This window comes from Drosophila miranda, chromosome XL, assembly GCF_003369915.1.
Source record: "Drosophila miranda strain MSH22 chromosome XL, D.miranda_PacBio2.1, whole genome shotgun sequence".
NCBI classification, from domain to species: domain Eukaryota; kingdom Metazoa; phylum Arthropoda; class Insecta; order Diptera; family Drosophilidae; genus Drosophila; species Drosophila miranda.
Window position 1 is genome coordinate 3,323,757 of NC_046673.1, and position 19,895 is coordinate 3,343,651.

At 44.8% G+C, this 19,895-nt stretch overlaps 1 protein-coding gene across 2 annotated transcripts; it reads right to left on the minus strand.

Moving 5' to 3' along the window:
• Positions 1-958: 958 nt before the first annotated feature.
• On the minus strand, positions 959-19,193 carry LOC108164812. 2 transcript variants are annotated; one of them, XM_017300731.2, is made up of 6 exons: positions 19,060-19,176; positions 18,525-18,733; positions 11,771-15,391; positions 11,584-11,671; positions 8,338-8,422; positions 959-5,153 (listed from the first exon to the last, which is right to left on the minus strand). In XM_017300731.2, exons 3-6 carry the CDS (start codon positions 14,565-14,567, stop codon positions 3,852-3,854), a joined length of 4,272 nt encoding a protein of 1,423 aa, XP_017156220.1. In that variant the 5' UTR covers positions 14,568-15,391; positions 18,525-18,733; positions 19,060-19,176; the 3' UTR covers positions 959-3,851. The 2 variants fall into 2 exon arrangements, with proteins under 2 accessions (XP_017156220.1, XP_033248490.1); XM_033392599.1 differs by lacking the exon at positions 959-5,153 and adding an exon at positions 6,995-7,468 and having other exon boundaries at positions 19,060-19,193.
• Positions 19,194-19,895: the final 702 nt, after the last annotated feature.

Genomic DNA, 19,895 nt, shown 5'->3' on the forward strand with positions numbered 1-19,895 from the left:
CTGAACGAGAAGACAACATGAGCTGCCCTGCAATTAAATGGAAGCAAGCCGGGTTGAACACTCCCGTGTGAAGCAAATTGTGGGTACGCTCTCCCAGCTAAGCTCACCGAATCACAACTAAATTGAACAGAACACAAGTCTTTCTATTAATATCAGTATATGTATACTCGTATATATATACATATACATACATATGTAATAAATGTAATATTTTGTTCAATGATTTCAATTAAATAAAAAGTCGCGGTTTTGGAAAATAAACACCCAACTCCCAAACTTTTATCGCAAAAGAGCCATGAATGGGAAATATAGCCTTTTTGATTAAACATTAGTGGATCAGTAGATCTCTTTTTAATTTATTTTCTCGCAAGCAAATGCTATCGAGAGTATCGCAGTGCATCGCTATAAATACTCGCAAATATTAAATATGACTTACCGAATAGCAGATTAAAATAAAATCTTTCATCTCCCCGTAGATGGCAACTGCAGCAATTTCAGGACTTGTTCCAAATTCGAATCGCTAATCTAAGACAAATATCTACAGGGTAGCTCTCCATGCTGGGTGTAGATGATTGTAGCCGTTTTCCTCAGTTGAAATTCAAAACCTCCAGCCAAGAGCTGGGTGCATTTCCGCCACCTTCCCTTGCCCACATCTCAGGCTCTGGACCGTCCAATCCTGTCTCGCCGTCTCCAAAGCCGTTCCTCCATTCACATCGTAGTCATAAGGATACTTTGGCGGTTGTATACTCCGCTGTGCCCACTGCCCAGCAGGGGTGTTTATGTTCTGGTCTGCGATGAGGCTTGTTCGCCTTTATCGCTGCCAGCAAATCGATTGGGTATCGATGCGGAGGGGCTGGGAAACCGGAAAGAGATAGAAGCTGCCTGGGGAAGACTGTACAACATGAAATATTTCAAATTTCTACAAAAAGCCACTCCCCCAAAGAGAAAACGCATTCGCTTTACTTTTCTTTTGTGTGTATTTTCCTTTTTTTGGTTGCAATTTTTCTTAATATTGAATTTCATTTATATCGGTATATTGCATCTATGGGTAGCATGCATGCTCTCTCGGTTAGTTGCCTTACATACTTAGTTGCCAGCTGTCATTTACCGTTAGCTATTTCTTCAAGGAGCGTTCCCTTGCCATTCGATCCGATCCGATTAGATCCGTTTTACTTAATTTATTTTCCTTCGTTTGGTTTAGTTTCGATCCTTTTGGCCTTTCAGCTGGTTTCTTGTTCTTGTTCTTCTTCTTGTCGTTTTCTATCTGCTTAAACACACATATCAGTTTAAGTTAGGTTTTAATAATAACTTAAGGTTAAATAACAATCACATTTACTTATTTTTTTTTTGTTTTTTCGACCAAAAAAAAATTCTGCCCTGTCCTAACGTTTATATTTGATTTACGAGTAGGTAATCTTATTCATTTATAATATTCATAATATTTTTCTCATTGGCATTCTCTCACATCTTCTACTTTTCATATATTTGTAATCTTTTTGTAATATATTTTTTTTATTTTGTAATTGTCAATAAAACAATTTGAACAAACTTAAACAACGAAAGTGGTTAATCTTTAGTCAGGGATTATGTTCCACCTAAAAAGTGCCATCCGAATGGAATCTGGTCTACTGTATCGGATCCGCTGCATTCGGGGCACACATGCATATTCTCTTATAATTCTCACTACTTACAAAGTACGTGCCACTTGCAGTGCACGGATTTTGTTTCATTCTCCCGTCCCAGCTCGGATACGAGTAGATGTCTCCGCTTGGTATATATATTTTTAAGAAGTTGAGTTTCGATCTATAATTCATCCATAGTACACTCGTAAATGTATATACTAAAGTTTATAGGGTTTATATTATTTATATTGGGCAAATAGTATATTGAAAAGTTTCTCCTTTTACTACGATAATTTACCAATTGCTTAGGTCTATGTCGTTAGCCATTCAATTTGCATTAGCTGCGAGTCGAAGTCCTCTTTTACACACCCACACACGGACTAAAAAATATACATACACATACATATTTTGACTATACGTATTTCTAAGACTAACTTGGCTTTTCTTGTGTTGTTTGTTAAAAGGTTACATACATGAGTATTCTGCCGCAATCATCGGATCGGATGGGCATTGTATAAATGGTTCGTTTCTCTTTGTAAATTGTGTCGGTTGGCCACAAAAGTTCGGCACATTTGATTTCTATCAAGTGGATTGAGATGGGAAACGCAAAAAAAAACCTTATATCTAAATAGCCATAGTCGCGATATACGACTATTCTAGAGTGCTCTGTGTCTAGCCGTTTTGAGACACAGTGTCCAACTCATAGTCGATATTATTTTGGAATACTGCAAAAGCGTTGGAATCGAATTCATCTAGCATGCCTTTCTACCAATACACTGATCACCAGAGATATTGAACCATTATAGCCCTTGACATTCGTGATTCAATTGGTTCAGATTCCGGGAAATATTCCGTGAGTTTTGGGGAAACCGTCTAGTAGGCTGCTTTACGAGTTCTAAGGAACTCTCTCTACGGAATATTCGCTGAAATTTGTAGATTGAAATTGTTCTTCTTGTTAGAAACGAGTCCAATTTCAGCACATGGCTCAATTCAAGACTAAAGCTTTAACCAGGAGGCTACATTTGCAAAGCATGAAAGGCATTGGCATTGGAGGTCTATGTCATGTACTTTCTACTGATAGGCTATGGTACTTCCATAGCGAATTAAAGAGATCTAGCTCTTAGGAAATCTAAGTTCACTTGGAAATGTCAAGTGAGCCCAATTGAAACCAATTCATTATGAGAGCTATTGCTCAGACTAGGCTACCTAACGGATTTTTCAACCGCAAGCTTACACAACGCCGAGCCAACATAGGCTTCTCGTTTACTACGTCAATCCAGGAAAATGAACGAGCATTAACAATGAACAGATTAAAATAGAGGAAAATTAAAAGCACTACTCTATTGAAACTTCTGACCAAACTGATCCCTCTCTTAGTTGTTGGCCCGACACAGAGCACCTTTTGAAGTATGGCAATAGACATACAAATCAAAACTAATTCTGCTACAATTGTGTTTCCTTCATTACTATTTGGCATTTCTGTGTGTAAATGATTAAAACTAATTAATTATGCATTATTACATACATACGAGTACGAGTATCTGTAATTATTCTGTTTCGTTTCGTGCTGTTTTGCTTTGCATATTTATTAGATTCATGCCTTATCGGTTTCCATTTGGATCTGCTGTTTTCATTACATTTTCCGCCACGTTTTTATCGTTTGCTTATATCATAGATCGAATGGATACTTCTGTTTATGTTCTATTTTTCTCTCTTTAGCTATGGTAAGGATAAACATTTAAGTACGCGTTAGCCCTTCCCCTCCCCCCAAAAGGTGAGAAGAGTGGGCTTGGTGTGTTTTTGGGTTTGGGGGCGGGGGAGGGAGAGGGTGGCTCGGCCCAGTGTTTGGCCCAGACGCAAAAAGACAAACAATTAATTATGATTTATTTATATTATTCGCGTGTTATTGTTATTCGTAATATTTGAAAATCAACAAACTTTAAAGTGGAAACTTTCTATTATTTTTTTTGTTTTCTTGTGTATTTTAATTTAAATATTTCACTTTCCCCATTTGGAGCTCGGTTTCACTTTGGTTTTTCTTTGCCACCGTTTGGGATATTATCTTAAGTATTTCTAGTATTCCTTACACCCTAGAGGGAACTATTCGCGCTTTGAGATCTCTAGGAGGCCCGATGCAAAAAAAACGCTCCTCCCTTCTTCTGTTGCTGCTTCTCTCTCACAGGATCTTCGGGAATATTCTCTTCTATCTCTGATCTTACCTGGCCTTTCTTAACTGCCGTTAACATCGACCACAGCCAGGCTATGGAGGCCATTGGTGAGGCCGTTGGAGCCATAGATTACGCCCGTGGTCGGTGACTGTGGCGACGGTGGTGAAGCGGGCGGCGTTAGGGTGGCCGGCTCCTCTGCACCACTATTGTCGGAGGAGACTTTAACCATTCCGTTCCCGTTCCCGTTGCTGATGATAGCCTGGGACTTAAATGCTGTCCCATCTTTCTCCTTCTCAGCTTCTTTCTTTGGCTTTCCATTGGTGGTGTCGGCTTCGGCTAGCGGCGGTGGTGGCGGTGGGGGCAAAGAGTCCAGTTGGTTCGACTCGATGAGAGAGAAATCGTTCAGCTCTTTGATCTCCTCGGTGGATGGTGGGGCCGGCAGACTCATGAGACTGTCGTAAGTGTTCTCGGGCTCGAGATCCATTTCGGTTACGATTTCCGGTTCCTGTTCCGGCTTGGCTTCTTCATTTAGCTCAAACTGGGGCTCCGACGGTTTCTCCGGCTCTGGTTTAGTCTTCATCTCTAGATCAGGTTTGCCCTGCATATCCGATTCGGGTATTTGCCCAGGACTTAGCTTGATCTCCGCATCTATCTTAGGCTCTGTTGTTAGGTCCGGGTCTGTCTTCTGCTCTGGATCTGTCGCTTTCTCTGGTTGATTTTGCTCGTTCGCGTGCTGCTCCTCACTGTCGTACTTAGTCTCAGGCTTTTGGCTATCCAAAACTACAGTCGGGTCATTCTGCTCCCCTCCGATGGGGCCTTGGTCATCCTCGACATGCTCCTTTGGCTTGATAGATGGCAATATTGGCTGGGCTGTGGGTGAACTGGTGGCATATCCAGACTGTTCGATGACATATAGCTCCTGGTTGCCGTAGGAGTAACGCTTGTTGGAATCGGTCGATGAGGTGGAACTGAGATCGGACTGGGAGAGTCCAGTTTGGGCGATAGCCCCCTCTTGGTGTGGCCTGGCAGCATCCTCCAACATCTGCTCCTCCGCCTCTTCGATGAGATGGAGGACCCCGACTCCAACAGTGGGATTGGAAGGGGGTTGTATAGGATTGGCGAAATCGCTGGGTGGGGCATGGATCTGGACCTGCTCGTGGCTAGGCGGAAGGGTCTGCTCGTCCACTATTTGCAGACCGTTGGCCTGCTGAAGTTTGGTGTCGAAGGGCAGCTCGGTTGTCTCGGGAACGGCTCCGGGGATGTCAGCCGCCTGCTTGGAGTCGATGCCGCGCGCCACTTCTACCACAAATACTCCGTCCTTGTCCGTGTGCATCTTCGTCTCTCGCGCGTTTCTCGAGATGTCCTGCGAACGATAGTGGGGATTGAATGGGTGGTGAAATGATAGATGGTGAGCTGGATACCAAAAGCAAGTGCATTAACAACATGCAGTCAGCTACAACAACAACAAGGAAGAGATATGGTGGCGAGAAGCGGTGGGAAACACTGGGAGGTGGAAGACAGAGAGTGAGAGAGAGAGCGACAGAGGTCGGTGAGGTGACAGAGCAGACAAATCGGGTGGCTGCCATGCGGAAAGTGTCGAAAATTGCATTTGCATACGCTTGTGGCATGCTCACAGACACCTTACCAACCACTCAAGGAAACAAGAATACCATAACATCGATTCACACACAGATACTCGTAGATGGATATTTTTGGGGTCCCGGGTTTTGGAGCCTCCCGTGACAAAGGGACGACACTTGCCTGGTGCTTCGGAATCAAAGCTGTCCGGCGTATGACGGCCCGTAGGTCCCCACGATGAGCTGGTACACACGACCAGGACAACACCAGGACTTTGATGGCAAGGACAAACCAGTTTAGATGGAATAAAGAGTACAAGAACACCACATATTTAGGGATAGATACGATTGCTAAATTGGGAAACAGGATAACACTGATCAATTTAAGATAACTGAAGGTCAGGGCTTACAGCAACAAGAATAACCAAACAGGAGGAGACAGGACAGGAGAACAGCAAGTATTCAAGGAATACTAAATGAGAAGAATATTAATACGTTAAAGAAGGAAAGCGTGACACACGGATTTTAAGGTACTCTGAAGAAGGAATAAATATGAACCGAAATAGAGACAAACGGAAAATGGAAAGAACGCCGAAAGATTCCGAGACGAAGGGAAAAGAGGGAAAGACATCCAAGACCTTGTTGAAGGTAAAATATTAAATATTAAATTAAAAGAAATTGGAACAGACAGGCAGAGATAGGGAAGAGCAACTCACACACAACACGGAAGGAAGAGCAGGCAGGAAGGCAATACGCATCGACACACAGCAATCAAAGTACATCGACAAGAGAGCGAGACAACCGGAGTGTATTTGGAAAAGAGACAGCAACACTTAGACACTTAACAGGAGAATGAAACGAACAAACAACACAGACAACAACGACAACCAAAACAATTACAAAGTGCAGACAATACAATATGGACAAAGAGAAAGAGAAAGAAATAGAAAGAGAGTATTGCTAGCTAATGGCGCTATCGGAACTGGAGCTTCGTTGTGATCAATCAATGGTTGAAAAGTGGATATAGACCTGCACTCGGGGTTTCCCTTGATAACTATTTGCAGTTCTACGTACAAGCTAATGACCAATATACTAGCTATAGGTCCACCTCATCCGAATCGTGTAATAGATGGTGTTACATTTATACTATATGTCTACTATATTACCTGAGTACCCTACCCCAACCGATACTCTATCTTCCTTATCGATACTCTTGTGCAATACCCGCTTTTATCGATGTTGAAGTGCGATAACAGCGAGGTAGACGCCAACGCTCTCTCTGTGATTAAAGAAAAAAGTTATTTAAGAGTGTTAAGAAAGTTGTTTAGTCCGCTCCATATATAATACTTTGGTCCACTAACTTCTGTATAACTAAGTTCGTCTCGCAGAAATGCATCCGATGAATATCTTATGTTTTGGGTGTTTTTTTAATATACAACATACCATATATGTATACTATATACCATAAACCAAATCGAACTCTAATCTCGATCTTATAAGAGCTTAATGTAAAATATCTGTATGAAATGAACTAATTAAATCCCATTCACTTAAAATACTCTTCTTCATGTATTCTATTTTGTACTCCACTCCAGTCCACAGAAGACACCATAAACTATTCCAGCTCTTTCATAACTGTGTGCTATCTGTCAATCCTAGACAAGGAAAAGCACAGTGACAGAACAGGCGCAACAGAGACGACAACGACAACGACAACATCTACAACATAGACTGTGAGAAACAGAGACGGAACGCTTGACAGCTGATCAGCGGCTAACGAACTGAACGGACTTACGTGTCGCTCTTCGGTGACAACAATGAGATGATTATCTTTGAGCGTCATCTTGGTGACGGAGCCACTGGGTGCAATGACATTACTCCAGTCACCACCTTCATCGCTGCCCATCGTTCCCCAGATGTCTGGCGTCTCAAATCGAAACTCGAGGTTCTCTAGACCAGAGCCCAGCTGATGGCCCAGACTGGACTTCTCACTGGTCGATGGCCTGGGATACGAACAGGAGGATGTGGTGGCGGTGTTCGATATGGATGCGAAGGCGGATGCGGAGCCAGACGATGCTGAAGATGTGGCAGAGAGTGTTGACTGCAAAAGGCGGAGGCAAGGCACGCTCTCAGTACGGGAGGGTATATGTATACCCATGTACATATGTAAGTACATACGTATTGCAATGAAGATATACAAGAATTTTGTTGCCTCCTCTATTTACAGAGTTTATCAAAGAACGTTGTTAAAAGTTTTCACCTAATATTGAAACTAATTGAAACATTCCACATATATGATCGCTATTTAGCCCTATGAATATCAACGATGATATATTCATGTTCTCAATAGTTATATCGATATAGACGTATAATTTCTTTATATTATTTGCCATTTAAATACATATGTACATACATCTGAATAGACCAAAGTGAAATGCATACACCTGCTCCCTGCACCTGCTCCTCCACAATTATAAACGTACATATGGCGCTTCTCTATCGCACACATAGGAGAGTACACACAGAAAACTCTCTCCCACACAAGCATCAAGTGAAGACATTTTATTTAATTTCGGGATCAGTTTCAGGATTGAGAGCCAGCCCACCATTAACTGCAGTTTAAGTTTTAATTTCGCTGGGCTCCGCTTCGGTTTCAGCGGGAGGAGCCATAAAATAACTAGCGGAAATTTCTGCCATTGTTTAATTTTGTTGAGAGTTTTTGAAAAGTGCAAGGCTGGGACAGTGGCTGGGACCGTGGCTGGGACTGTGGCTGGGACTGGGACTGGTGGAGGGACCGGGGCTATGAGAGCGGCAGTGCATCCATGGGAGCTTGGGACTGGACTAAGTTTAAGGCACTCGCTGATGGCATTTGCTTTAAAATTTCAACTTTCAGCTCCCGAAAGAGACGTGCGGATAGGAAGGGGCACAGGAGCACAGCTCATTCAACTTTCCTCTCGATGAAAGACTTACCTCATTCTTGGAGTCCTTGCCCTGCTCGCTGTCATCGCTACGGGCGCCGCACAGCCCCTTTCCAGCGGGTTTGTTCAGCATATAACTGCAAGGAAGAGAGAGCGAGAGACAGTCAGTGTGTGGGTGAGTGAGATGGATTGAGTGTGAGGTGGCGCGCGGGTGCGGAGGCGCGAAAGCTGTTAAGCAGCTATCAGCTTTCCCGCAGATTTTTGGCCAGACTTTCTAAAATCCAATGCATTTCTAATGATGCCGCGACTCGAATTAACATTTTGTTGCCTACTTTGCGGCGGCGCCTGCAATTACCCAAGCAATACACACAATATATGAATACCCTTACTAAAAGAAAGGCATGCAAGATGCGGAAGGCGGAAGGCCCCCCCTAGTGGAAAGTGGAAAATGCATTATTAAATGAATCGCATCCAGTCCCATTCCGTTTCCCACGTTATTTTCTGCATTCGTTAATCAGAAAAAAGTTTCAAAGAAACATGAATCGGTTGAAGTATTTCCGATGAATTTGTGGTAATTGAATTTCTACATTCTACATAGGACAAAGATATCGTTTTAAAAATTTAACTGTGTTCTGTTACCCAAGAGACTCTCTGTGAGAGTCCCCCATAAAAAGTTATAAGTTTGTAAATAAAATGTTTATAGAGAGAGAGCCGTTAGAGAGCCACCCCTCTTTGATTTCCCATTCGCTTCCATTTAATTATTATTAAATTCTGTCTTTAAATAATAATATTCGTAGAGTACTCGCCATTGTACCTTCCATCGCCGTTGCCTGGCTGCCGCGTAATGCTATTGCCACTCAACGAACTTTAAGTTGCCACACGCACAACTAATTTCTCGTCTCGAGAGTTTATTGTGCAATTTCCTACCACACACACACACACACACACACACACACACTTACACATGCACGCGAAGTATCCTGCCCGCCGTGTCCTGCTCAACAAGAAAGAAATAAGGGAAATAAATTGTGTATTTCCTTTTTATTTAGACTGTGGCTTTTCGTCGCTGGCACCTTTTTTGAGGGATGGGCGTGGTGTAAGGTCATTGACGGTTGGGTGGCGGTTGGCGGATAACAAACTGGCAACGTTTGCGGCTACCATTTGCCGTTTTATACGTTTTTCGTGTAGCTTCAGTGGATGGGAATCAGGAGCAGGAGCAGAAGCTGAGGCTGAGGCTGAAGCACCTCTCTCAAACAGCCTGCCTTGTTAGCTCCTGGCGTCTACATCATCTGTGGATGTGTCTGCTTCAAGTGTGTTTTCGTGTGCGTGCGGCGACTTCCGCTTCCGGCCTTGCCGATTCCGCCGCGTTGATTTGTTGCTCCTTCATTTTTGGGGATGCGCTTACTGACTCGACTCGACTCGACTCCCTCTCTAATCCTAAACTCCCTCAGTTATTCCCATTCTTCTGCTCCCATTTTTGCTTCACATTTAGTGCCCAGCATGTTTATATGTACACACATATATATTTTCCGTCCTCATCCACATCCACAGAAGTAGCTTCTTTCAAACCAATTCGCATTTAGGTGGTGTGCTCAAGATTTATACGAGTATGTATGTGGATACTGAAGGGCACCGGCACCGGCACCGGCACCATGAAGAAGGCTGGGGGTGATAAAGGATGTGCGTTCCTGGCATTGCGTCAGTCACTCTCCTACTCAGCCCTTGCCCCCAGAAGTGCCATCCAACGCCACCATCCCCAGTCGCCGTCACAGATTTGTCAATGTTTTGTTGCTGCCCTCGCCTTCTGCTGTCTGTCGCTGGCAATGCGAGAAATAAAATGCCACGGGTGAAGCTGATAAATGCGATTTGCCACGCCTTTGCTGCAGCATACGGCACCGGGTGGTTTGTGTGGTTGGGCGGTTACCTTAAGGGTTAGGACTGGGGTCAGGTGGCGGCAAATTGCTTTAAATTGAGTGCATTCTCTTGGCCTCACAAGTAGGCAACAAATTTGAGCAAAAACTCCGTCGGAACAGAATCCTTTCAACCGAACAGGAAAGAAGATGGATGGGGGTTAAGGAATTTCTCAAGGCTAAGACCCACACCACACCCGTCTAAGCTGGCTCTCGTTGCCTCTGGCATTTTATGGTGGATTTGGCTGAGCTTTTCATACGCTCCTTGGTGCCTGTTCCCTGCTCTCTGGCACTTTGACGGCAATTCCTTGCAATTATTTTTGATTTGTGGACGACATCGCTGTCTAAGCTGATTAGACGCCACACAATTAGCCCGAGACCAGGAAAGGCCAGCCGTGGAAGAGTACAGTCGGAATGATAGTCGTCTGTTCGATGATAGTTTCTGCAAGCCAAATTACTACTAAGTCCTCTTCATTCAAAAACCACACAATGCTAAAATTTGCATTTTTAATTTCTTCCAATAATAAATCAAATTTAAGAAAAAATTAAAATGAAAATACACAATTTATGACACTATTCATTTTAATTACTCAACAAATCAGATTTCATTCTAACAACAGCCACGATTTAAATATAAATTTTAATTAATATTAAAACAGACCAGTAAATAAACTAAAAGCCGTACATAAACATTCTAGTCAAGTTTTTAGCTTATAATACATACATATGTACATATATACATACATACTAGGGTGGAAACCCCCTGCACACTCGCTTCGCTCGCTCGCGCCGATATGAGTGAAATATCTGACGGCGACCCACAACTTTTTTATATATGTACACCTAATTCTGCTTTTACACAGTGTTTTTTTAAACGATTTTGATTTTACACGGTTTAAAATTTTTAAATTTTTTACACTATTTTACTCCATTTAGTACAATTCAAAATAACATAATCCAAATAAATAAAAACCATACGAAAAAAAGAGCGTAAAGAGAATATGTACAGATTTGTTTGTCTCTCGTTTTATATGTATAACCATACAAGCACATTTACTGGTCAGAGCAATTGTAAATATCAATACTTTAGGGGAATTCCCTTTTTGTGGAAATTTAAGGAATATCCCTTTTTGCAATAAAAATGTGTTAGTATTTTTTGAACTATCAATGCAATCAGACGTGTTCGGTAAAGACATTTTTTATACGCAAATTTGTTGTTTGCCAACGTTCCCTAATTTTTTCCCTAATGTCAATAGGTTTTAGAGACAAGGAACCAATCACCTATTTTTGCCTACGATGAATGTCTGTGTAAAAACAGAATTAGGTGTAATCGTAATAAAGATGTACAGGAATCAAAGGTGGAATCAACTATAGTCCCAAATGCTTACCGAATGGCACAGTACATGGAGATCAGCAGGGCCGAGGGTAGAATGACAATGACGAGACCCATGGAGACGGCGAAAAGATTGAGAAAACCTGCAATTCAAGAAAAAATAAACAAAACCAAATGTTAGATGATCTTCTATACTTAGAGTCCGGAGTCCCGGAGAGTCCCTCTCCCCAAGGGGTACTTACCGTCAAAGTCGTCCAAATGGTCCTCGGACAGGGCTGTGACATTGCTCATCGCCTGCCCACTGCCAGCACCGCTGGAGAGGAGAGGGGCCATGGCCGAGACGGACCCAGACCCAGCCTCTCCCCCAACCGAAACGTTCTCGTTGTGCTGCAGCAGAGTGGCGTTTACAAGCTCCGCCATGGGGAGTTGCTCGCGGTGCAGATGACTCACAGCCGAATGGCGGGGCTGATGATCCTGTCCGCGACCCGGATGGTCCCCATCCTGTAACTGGCGATGGGATGGACTCTCGAAGGGATAGGAACCCTCAACGCCATCGAAGCCGCCGCCTGCCCCATCATCGATGAGATCTCCTCCATACTGGATCGAGCTCTCAATCACATCCGGATCACTGTCGATGCCTATGCCCATGCCGATGCTGTTGCTCTGGATGTCATTCTCGTAAATGCCCATCCCACCCAACTCTCCGGGCATATAGTCGATCTCCTTTAGTTCGATCTGTGGTGGCAGCTCCCCGATCACGGGCACTCCAATGGCCAGATCGGGCAGCACGGCCGGCTGAATGATGATGTCTGACTGGGGTGAGCTGCCGCTACCTCCTCCCAAGGGTGCCTGGGTGGTGCTTGCACTCTGCGGCTGCTGCTCTACTTCGATAACCGACTCTCCCACGTAGGTGACATCCAGAGGTGGTGCTCCATCGCCGCTGCTCGGACCCGTACTGCGGAAGATTTTCAAAGCATCGGCGGTGTTGTGCACAGGCGAGAGAATAATGTCCTCCTCGTATCGAGGCGTGGCTAGGGAGGATTGCTGCTGTTGCAGTTGCTGTTGCTCCATCACGTAGCTGGCCGGGAAGAACTGGTTCTCTAGCTGGAACTTGCGCTGCTGCTGGAGCTGATCACTTCCAGGACTGCCCGTGGGCAGGGATTCGCCCACCTTCACCTCCGTGTTGGAAATGTAGAAGATCGTGTCAGAGTCGCGATCGATGCTGGGCTTCCGTGGGGGCGGTGGGGGGGGCGGAGGTGGTGGTCGAGGCACACCTTCACCTTCTTTGAGGTCTGCCATAAATAGCTCATCCGCATCCTGAAGCTGGGGCGGACGCACCGCAGGAGGAGGATTGGCTGCCGTATCCGAGCGGAAGCTGAATATTGGATTAATGTGCTCGCCACTCGACGAGCTCTCTGTGCTGCTGTTGTCCCCGTTGCCGCTATCGATGATCTCCACCACGAGAATCTCGTCGCTGGGCTTGCTCGACTTCAGCTGCTGCTGCGGCTGGCGGTAAGAAAACTCCAGATCCTCGCTCTCACTGCCAAAGGCCTCGGACACGTTGATGTGGATCTCAATGGCCGCCGGCTCGGGTTTACCCAGAAGCGATCCACCCGAGGCGGGCTGAGTGGAGACATCGGCGCGGTCGATCACATATTGGGTGAACCGCTCCTGGGGCGGTCCCACTGGTGGTCGAGGTGGTCTGGTGGTGCCCGACTCCGCTTCCACTGGCAGCGGATAGTAGCCCTCGTTGTCGCGGAAGTTGGTCGATGCCACAATGGAGTCCACCGTGGAGTCATACACCTCTATCTGTATGTCTGAGATCTTGGACTCTATGCGCGGTGGCGCCGGGCCGGAAAGCTCTAGGCCACTGCTCATGGGCATGGGTAAGCGAGTGGTGCTGGTCTGTATCTCAGGCACCTGGAAGACCGTGGTAGACAGCACCGAAATCGAAGATATAGAAGCTGTATCGAGTGTGGGTGTGGCTGTTTCTGTAGTGCTGCTGGGGCCAATGTTGGCTGGCTCCGTATTCTTCTCGAGCAATGACGTCGGCGCCAGGATCTCCACAATACGTCCGTCGCGCAGCTGGGACTCGATTGAGGCAACGTGCAGGTGGTTGGGTGGATGTGGTTTCTTCAGCGGGTGCACCACACTAAACGTTTTCTCACCCATGAAAATCGGACCCAAGTACCCATTATGCACGGGCACCAGGTCTGGCTCATGTCCCGTTCCGGAACTGGAATCATCACCGGAGCTGGAGATGGGAGTTGGTGGTTGCGGGGTGGTGATGCTGCTCGCACTACTGCTGGTGGTGGTTGGGATCCTTTCCATTTCCGATTCAATGGCGGTTGTTGCCGTTGTCGTTGTTATGGTGGTTCTGGTCGTTCTGGTGGTTCTGGTGGCTCTGGTGGTTTTGCTTGCTCTGGTCTTGCTATCCACGGTGGGTGAAGTGGTTGCGGTGGCTGGTGTGGGGAAATGCTGCTGCTGCAGCTGCTTCTTTCTGGTCAGCTTGAGGCCGTCGTGTCCACTGTTCATGGGTGGGGCCTCTGTGTGCTCCAAGTCCATCAACTGCACCACCGCCGGTGGCTGCGGCAAGTGGTCATCGCTGTCTATTTTTGTTGTTGGTGTTTTTCCAGTCGTATCATTGCCCATAAGTGTGGTCTTGGTGGTTCTGCTGCTGGTGGTGCCAGTCTCGCTGGGAAAAACGGCTGGAGGTTTTATGTTTGTCTTTGGCACTTTTTTGTCCAACTCTGGTCTTCCCGTGACATCTGGCAGCTCGGTGGGAGTGCTCTCAGGTGTGCTGCTGCTGCTGCTGCTGCTGCTACTGCCTTCCTTCGGTGTTGCGTTGGCGGTGGTTGCCTTCACAACCAGGGCGGGCATGTCGCCTTGCACCCCAACCCGCAAGTGGGGCTGCTCCACCGCTACCTCTGATGTGGGCGCTGCTCTGCTACTGAGTGCAGCTGTGGCCAGCAGGAGGAGCACCCACAGGGTGCTTCCCTGGCTGCCACGCCCTCTGCTGCCGCCCAATGCAGATGGCATGCTGCTGCGGTTGCCGCGAACGATTCTGCTGCGGTTGCTGCTGTTGTTGGCGTCTCTTGATTGCGTTTTCGGGAGACTTGAGGAGGCTCGCTTCTCACGCTACTCGTACACTGCACTCTACTGCTTGTTCTTGTTCTTGTTTTTGTCTTGTTTTGTTATGTAAATTTAGTTTTGAGTTTTCTGCGCTCGTGAAAATCTGTTGGCTGTTCTTGGCTGGTTTTCCCTTTGGCACTTAATTTTCCCTTTTGCACTGCTTGCTGTAGCTGCTGCTGCTGCTGTTGTTCTTGCTGTTGTTGGCACTTGGCATTGTGTTGTGGCTCTTGAGGCTGACTGGCATCATCATCTTCTTCAGCATCTTCTCCGCCATCAGTGAGCAGTGAGCAGTGAGCAGTGAGCAGTGAGCGTGCGCGTGCCCCTCCCGAAAGCGTTGCTGCAGCTGTTGCTGGTTTCACTCGATTGCTCAGTCGCCGCTGCAGCGCCGCGACTCTGTCGGTTGAACAGTTGCTGGTGGTGGTGCTGCTGCTGCCACTTCTGCCCGGGGTCAGCGCCGGCCTCGTTGTCTTTTTTGGCTCACAAATATGTTGTTGTAAAGAAACAGAGAAACCTTCCTTCCTTCTTTCGGGGCTCGCCTTCTTTCTCCTTCTGTTTCCCTATCGCTTTTGGCACTTAATGGATGGCGAATGTCGACGTCGAAGCTTTAACTGCTTGCACTCGCAGTCTCTGCTTCTTATGTCCCTTTTCTAGTGGATCTGATCTGCTTCGCGCTTGGCTTCTTCTGCCTTGTCTCTCGCTGTCTCTTGTTCAGCTTCTGCCGGAGTTCCTCCCTAGGGTGAAACCGAGATTTAATACAACGGAACACGCTCCAAACCAAACAAAGTTTTATAAAAACGATACAAAAACCACAACAGAAAGCTAGCTTCGGAGTCCGAAGTAGACCTGGAAAATATCGATATTTTAGACATTCGATACTATCGATAGTATTGTTTTTATTCAACATTTTATTTCCATGTATTAAATGAACTAAAAACGATTGATTTGAAAACCTCGCTTAAATAATTACGATAAAGAAATAGAATACAATCAACAAAAACATTACTGTAAAATACACTTCAAAAGTCACTTAAATATAAGGTTCTTTGGATATCCGAATGACCTATTTATTTGGCGATCCATATGTATTTGTTTGGGAATGTCAGCACTTCGACATTTTTTGGTTCAAATGATGCTTTTCGATCGCTGAACAATCGCTCCGACTTAGTCAAATGGTTTGGACTGCATAAAATCCGTTTTGCTCACCATTTTAATGATGAATCTGTTGCAACTCACTAAAATATATATAAATAAAAGTTGCATAAGTATCCACTTGTAGTCTTATATAAAATATATGTATAAATATAAATACTTACCTTGTAAAATTCCAAAGGATTTGCTCCTTGCGGAGAATGTGCCGCTTACATATGTATGTACTTATATAGGCTTAATTCACTTAAAGAATCGACCCGATCTATTTTACCCCTATCGGACTCTGAAGACCCCTCAAAACTCAGTTCTTTTGCAGCTACGTAGAGATAAAGTAGTCCGATCTCGATGGCTCTCACCTCTATACAGCGTGAATCAAAAATAGGGGTCTGTAACAAATCAGTTGTCAGTTTAAAAACTTAGCGTTTCAGCCTAGTACATATCTGTGTACATCATGTTTTGAGAGCTGGCTGTCTCTGGATTCGCAGTCAGTCAACTAGCAAAGTCTAATGTCATAAGGCTATTAGTATCCCGCAGTCGTAAATATTGTAGGATCAGGACCTGTCGCAATTTCTTCGCAATTAAGGTTCCAATCGATATGTCAGCTATCGATATAAGCCAACAGCAACGCATCACGCATCATGAAAATGGATCGTACTAATTTAACGCTCCATTTCTGAAAATCTGATGCATGATGCACGGCAAAGCATGTAAAGGTCTGTTGTATTTTTACAATACTAAAAACAAGGGTCAAATAGGTCGAAAATGAAACAGAGTCGGAGATACTTCCATTGTGCATTGCATAAATATCTGGTCCAACTCATAATACCATCTGCAAGAGCTTAATAACATAAAAAAAGAGACAAATTTTAACTTTTTTCTGCTGCGCAGCTCGACGTGTAATTTAATAAGGATAGTCGAATAGGAAAACAAAACAGAAGAGCAGAAAAATACAGAACATAAAGTAACAACAGATGAATTCAGAATAAATCATTTGAAATGGTGGATTACAAAATAAGCATAGAAAATGGGAAACAAAAATAATAAGGAGACAAAACACGCCGGAAAGGTAATTCGCCGAGAATTCTTTTTCAATGAAACTACCCCGAACAAAGGATAGCTATCCTTGCAGGAAAAAGTTTGAGCTTTTCTCCCCTGACTAGAAGACATCTCCCACAACTAAAAAAGTGAGTGTCCGACTAAAATAACTAAAAGTGGAACAAATACTGACGTGCACGTCTCTAGACAGGACAATGATTTAACCTTAGATGGACGTGTTCCATTTCTTTCCTTTCTCAGAGACCAATAACAACTTGCATTGGAAAAATATGGATAGGATGTTCATGGTTTAGCTTGCACACTTGATTTGTGGATGCCATCCCCGCGATAAGAATTCTCCATTAACCGCTCTTTTTGCCAGAAATTACCGTGGCTACCGTGGTCCGGCTGTCTTTCACTGTATATTTCCCTCGACGCTGCTAGAGGCTGGAAGGCTGACGTTCCTCTCGGGACTACTCGCAACTAGCCAATAATTTAATGATATGTTTTTGATAAAAGTGTCGTACTGTTAAGGCTGCTGGCCAGTCGGACAAATGGATCCTTTTAGCCTTCCTCAGGACGCCATCTCCCCCTCCAACTTCCTTGTCCCGTAAAGTATGCAACGCTTGCCGACGGCACTGAAAGAAGGGAGGCGAAGCATTCCTCTGGACAGCTGGACGGCTCGTCATCCTTTGAACCACATTTTAGGTTGCGGCCAGGCCATGCAAATTAAATTTAAAGCCTACAAAATGATTCGATTTCACAGCCCCGAACCGGAGCCCGAACCTGACCCTAAACCCCAAGCCAAGGAAAAGGTTGGCAAAGAAAAATTGGGGAAAACCGCAAGCAGGCGCAGGCACAGGCACAAAGGCTTTCCATTCTCTCATCATCACGGTCATCGTCGACATCAACATCAACGGCAACATAACAACTTGCTTATCACTCACTCTGCCCCAAGACCCAACCGCACAATCCGCACCCCCACCACACCGTTTCCATTCCTAGGCCCCTTCTTCTGAGCCAACTATTGAAAACTGAACATCAAAGGGAAGCAGTGAGAGGATAGGGGAAAATATATGAATAAAAGGAAAAAATCCCAAACAATAATAAAGATTATGATAATATGGGACATACATACGTAATGATACGATAAAGAATTGATATATATGTACACATATGCCAATATATGTGTGTAGGCATCTACATACATAACTAAGCCATATAACTATATCTTCATAAGGAAACGACAAGCCCTGTCGTTATCCCTTCTTTTGGTATTCCCGTTAAAAATACTCCGTACTTGTAAGATTTCACGGTATAAATTAGTCTTAATATACATATGCACATATGTACATATGTACATATGTACATCGTTAAATGGGCTTAAAGGTTCTGAAAACATGACGGAATCTTGTTGCACGAATTTATATACAGACGGACTGACATTTTGGAACCGCAACTGTTCTCTCTAGAGAGCGGTAATAATTTTTGCAGGTAAATCAGTTGACCTCCCCGCGTCACACGGCACTTGCATACATTAATCTCTCATTAATATATATCCCCTTTTAATAGTACATAAATTATATAGTACACTTTATATGGCGGACAAAATGGCCGTTGTCCCAATCTATTTATCCTTGAAATGGAATATCAAAAAAATATCTATTGTGTGCCACTTACCGGCGGCGAATTCGCTGGCTGATTCCGCTTGCCCCGCAAGGTAATCCAAGGGTCCTTGCAGAGCTCAAGAGCCCCCTCACCTTCCCGTTTTTGCACCTTCTCACAGGCTTTAATTTTCTTATTCTTGATGGAGCACTTTTTCAACACGCGTTTCTATCTCGCACAAAAGATTGTTTTCAATTGTTTCTCACACGCCACACTGCAAAAAACTGGGCAAAAAAACAATCAGCGACACCGCGAACAAAAAAATACTAAAAGAAGCCGAGCCCAAATCGCGGACATGGAGCATAACGGTAATTGTTGTGATGCGGCAACAATAACAGGAGCAACGGCCACGCCAAAAAGAGAAGGACAGCAGAGCCCCAAGTCGTGGCAAGGCAAACACTCTGCGAGGGCGACAGAAGTCGCGCGAGAAACGCGCCAAATTTAAGCAAATTAATCCTCAGATGGGGCTCGTTCTGCTATTGTCGTAGGCCTGCCTTGCCCCACCTCCGGGCGTGTTGCGGGATAAGATGTGAGAAGGAGATGGACTGACCACAACTCCTTTGCTATCCTTTATCGCGCTGCCTCTTCGGTTGCTTTTTCTGCTCCTGCTGCTGTTGCTACCGCTGCTGCGTCCTTTAGCTCCGAAAACCGCACGAAAACTGCGCAAAAATCATAGCATCCTTTGGCTAAAAGGACTCACGAACCTCACGACGAACTTAACTCGACGAGCATTCAAAATTTGCGCGCTCTTTTCCGAACAAGAATTTGTATGGCATGTACCATATACACACGCGGGAATGTTGCGCATGTTGCTTGCACGCCATCGGCCTGCAGGGTGTGTTGGCACAACGAGGTGGGGTAGTATTCACAAAATGAACTATGGTCTGAATGTCGATTTTTTATGACATAATTTCTATTTCAGCATGGTCTTAGATTTTAAAACTTATTTTTAATGTAATAGTATACAATTTAAGGGACGAAATTTGGCACGGTATGCTAAAAATATTTTCAATACAATTTTTTTTGTTATATTTTGTATTTTTCTTGTGGCACTACCTTGTTGTTAAATGTGCTCCGTGGTGAATTCCTTCTTAGTAAGCCCCAAAATCTATCAGAATACGTATTTTTCAAATCCATGCCATTAAAATTGGTCTTCAGACCATAGTCCATTGACGTACAACTGGTATGTTGCTGCCGTGTTGCAAATCACCACCTCGTTGTCGAAAACCTCATTGACGCACTGCGCAGCATGCTGAACAACATTTTGTGCCGAACGACGGCATAACCTCAGCCGAGAGTGACCGAGAAAACCCGAGAGAGCAGAGCCGACCATGAGTGCAAAGAGAGCGCAGGACTGAATTTAATTGATGAGCAACATGCGTGTTG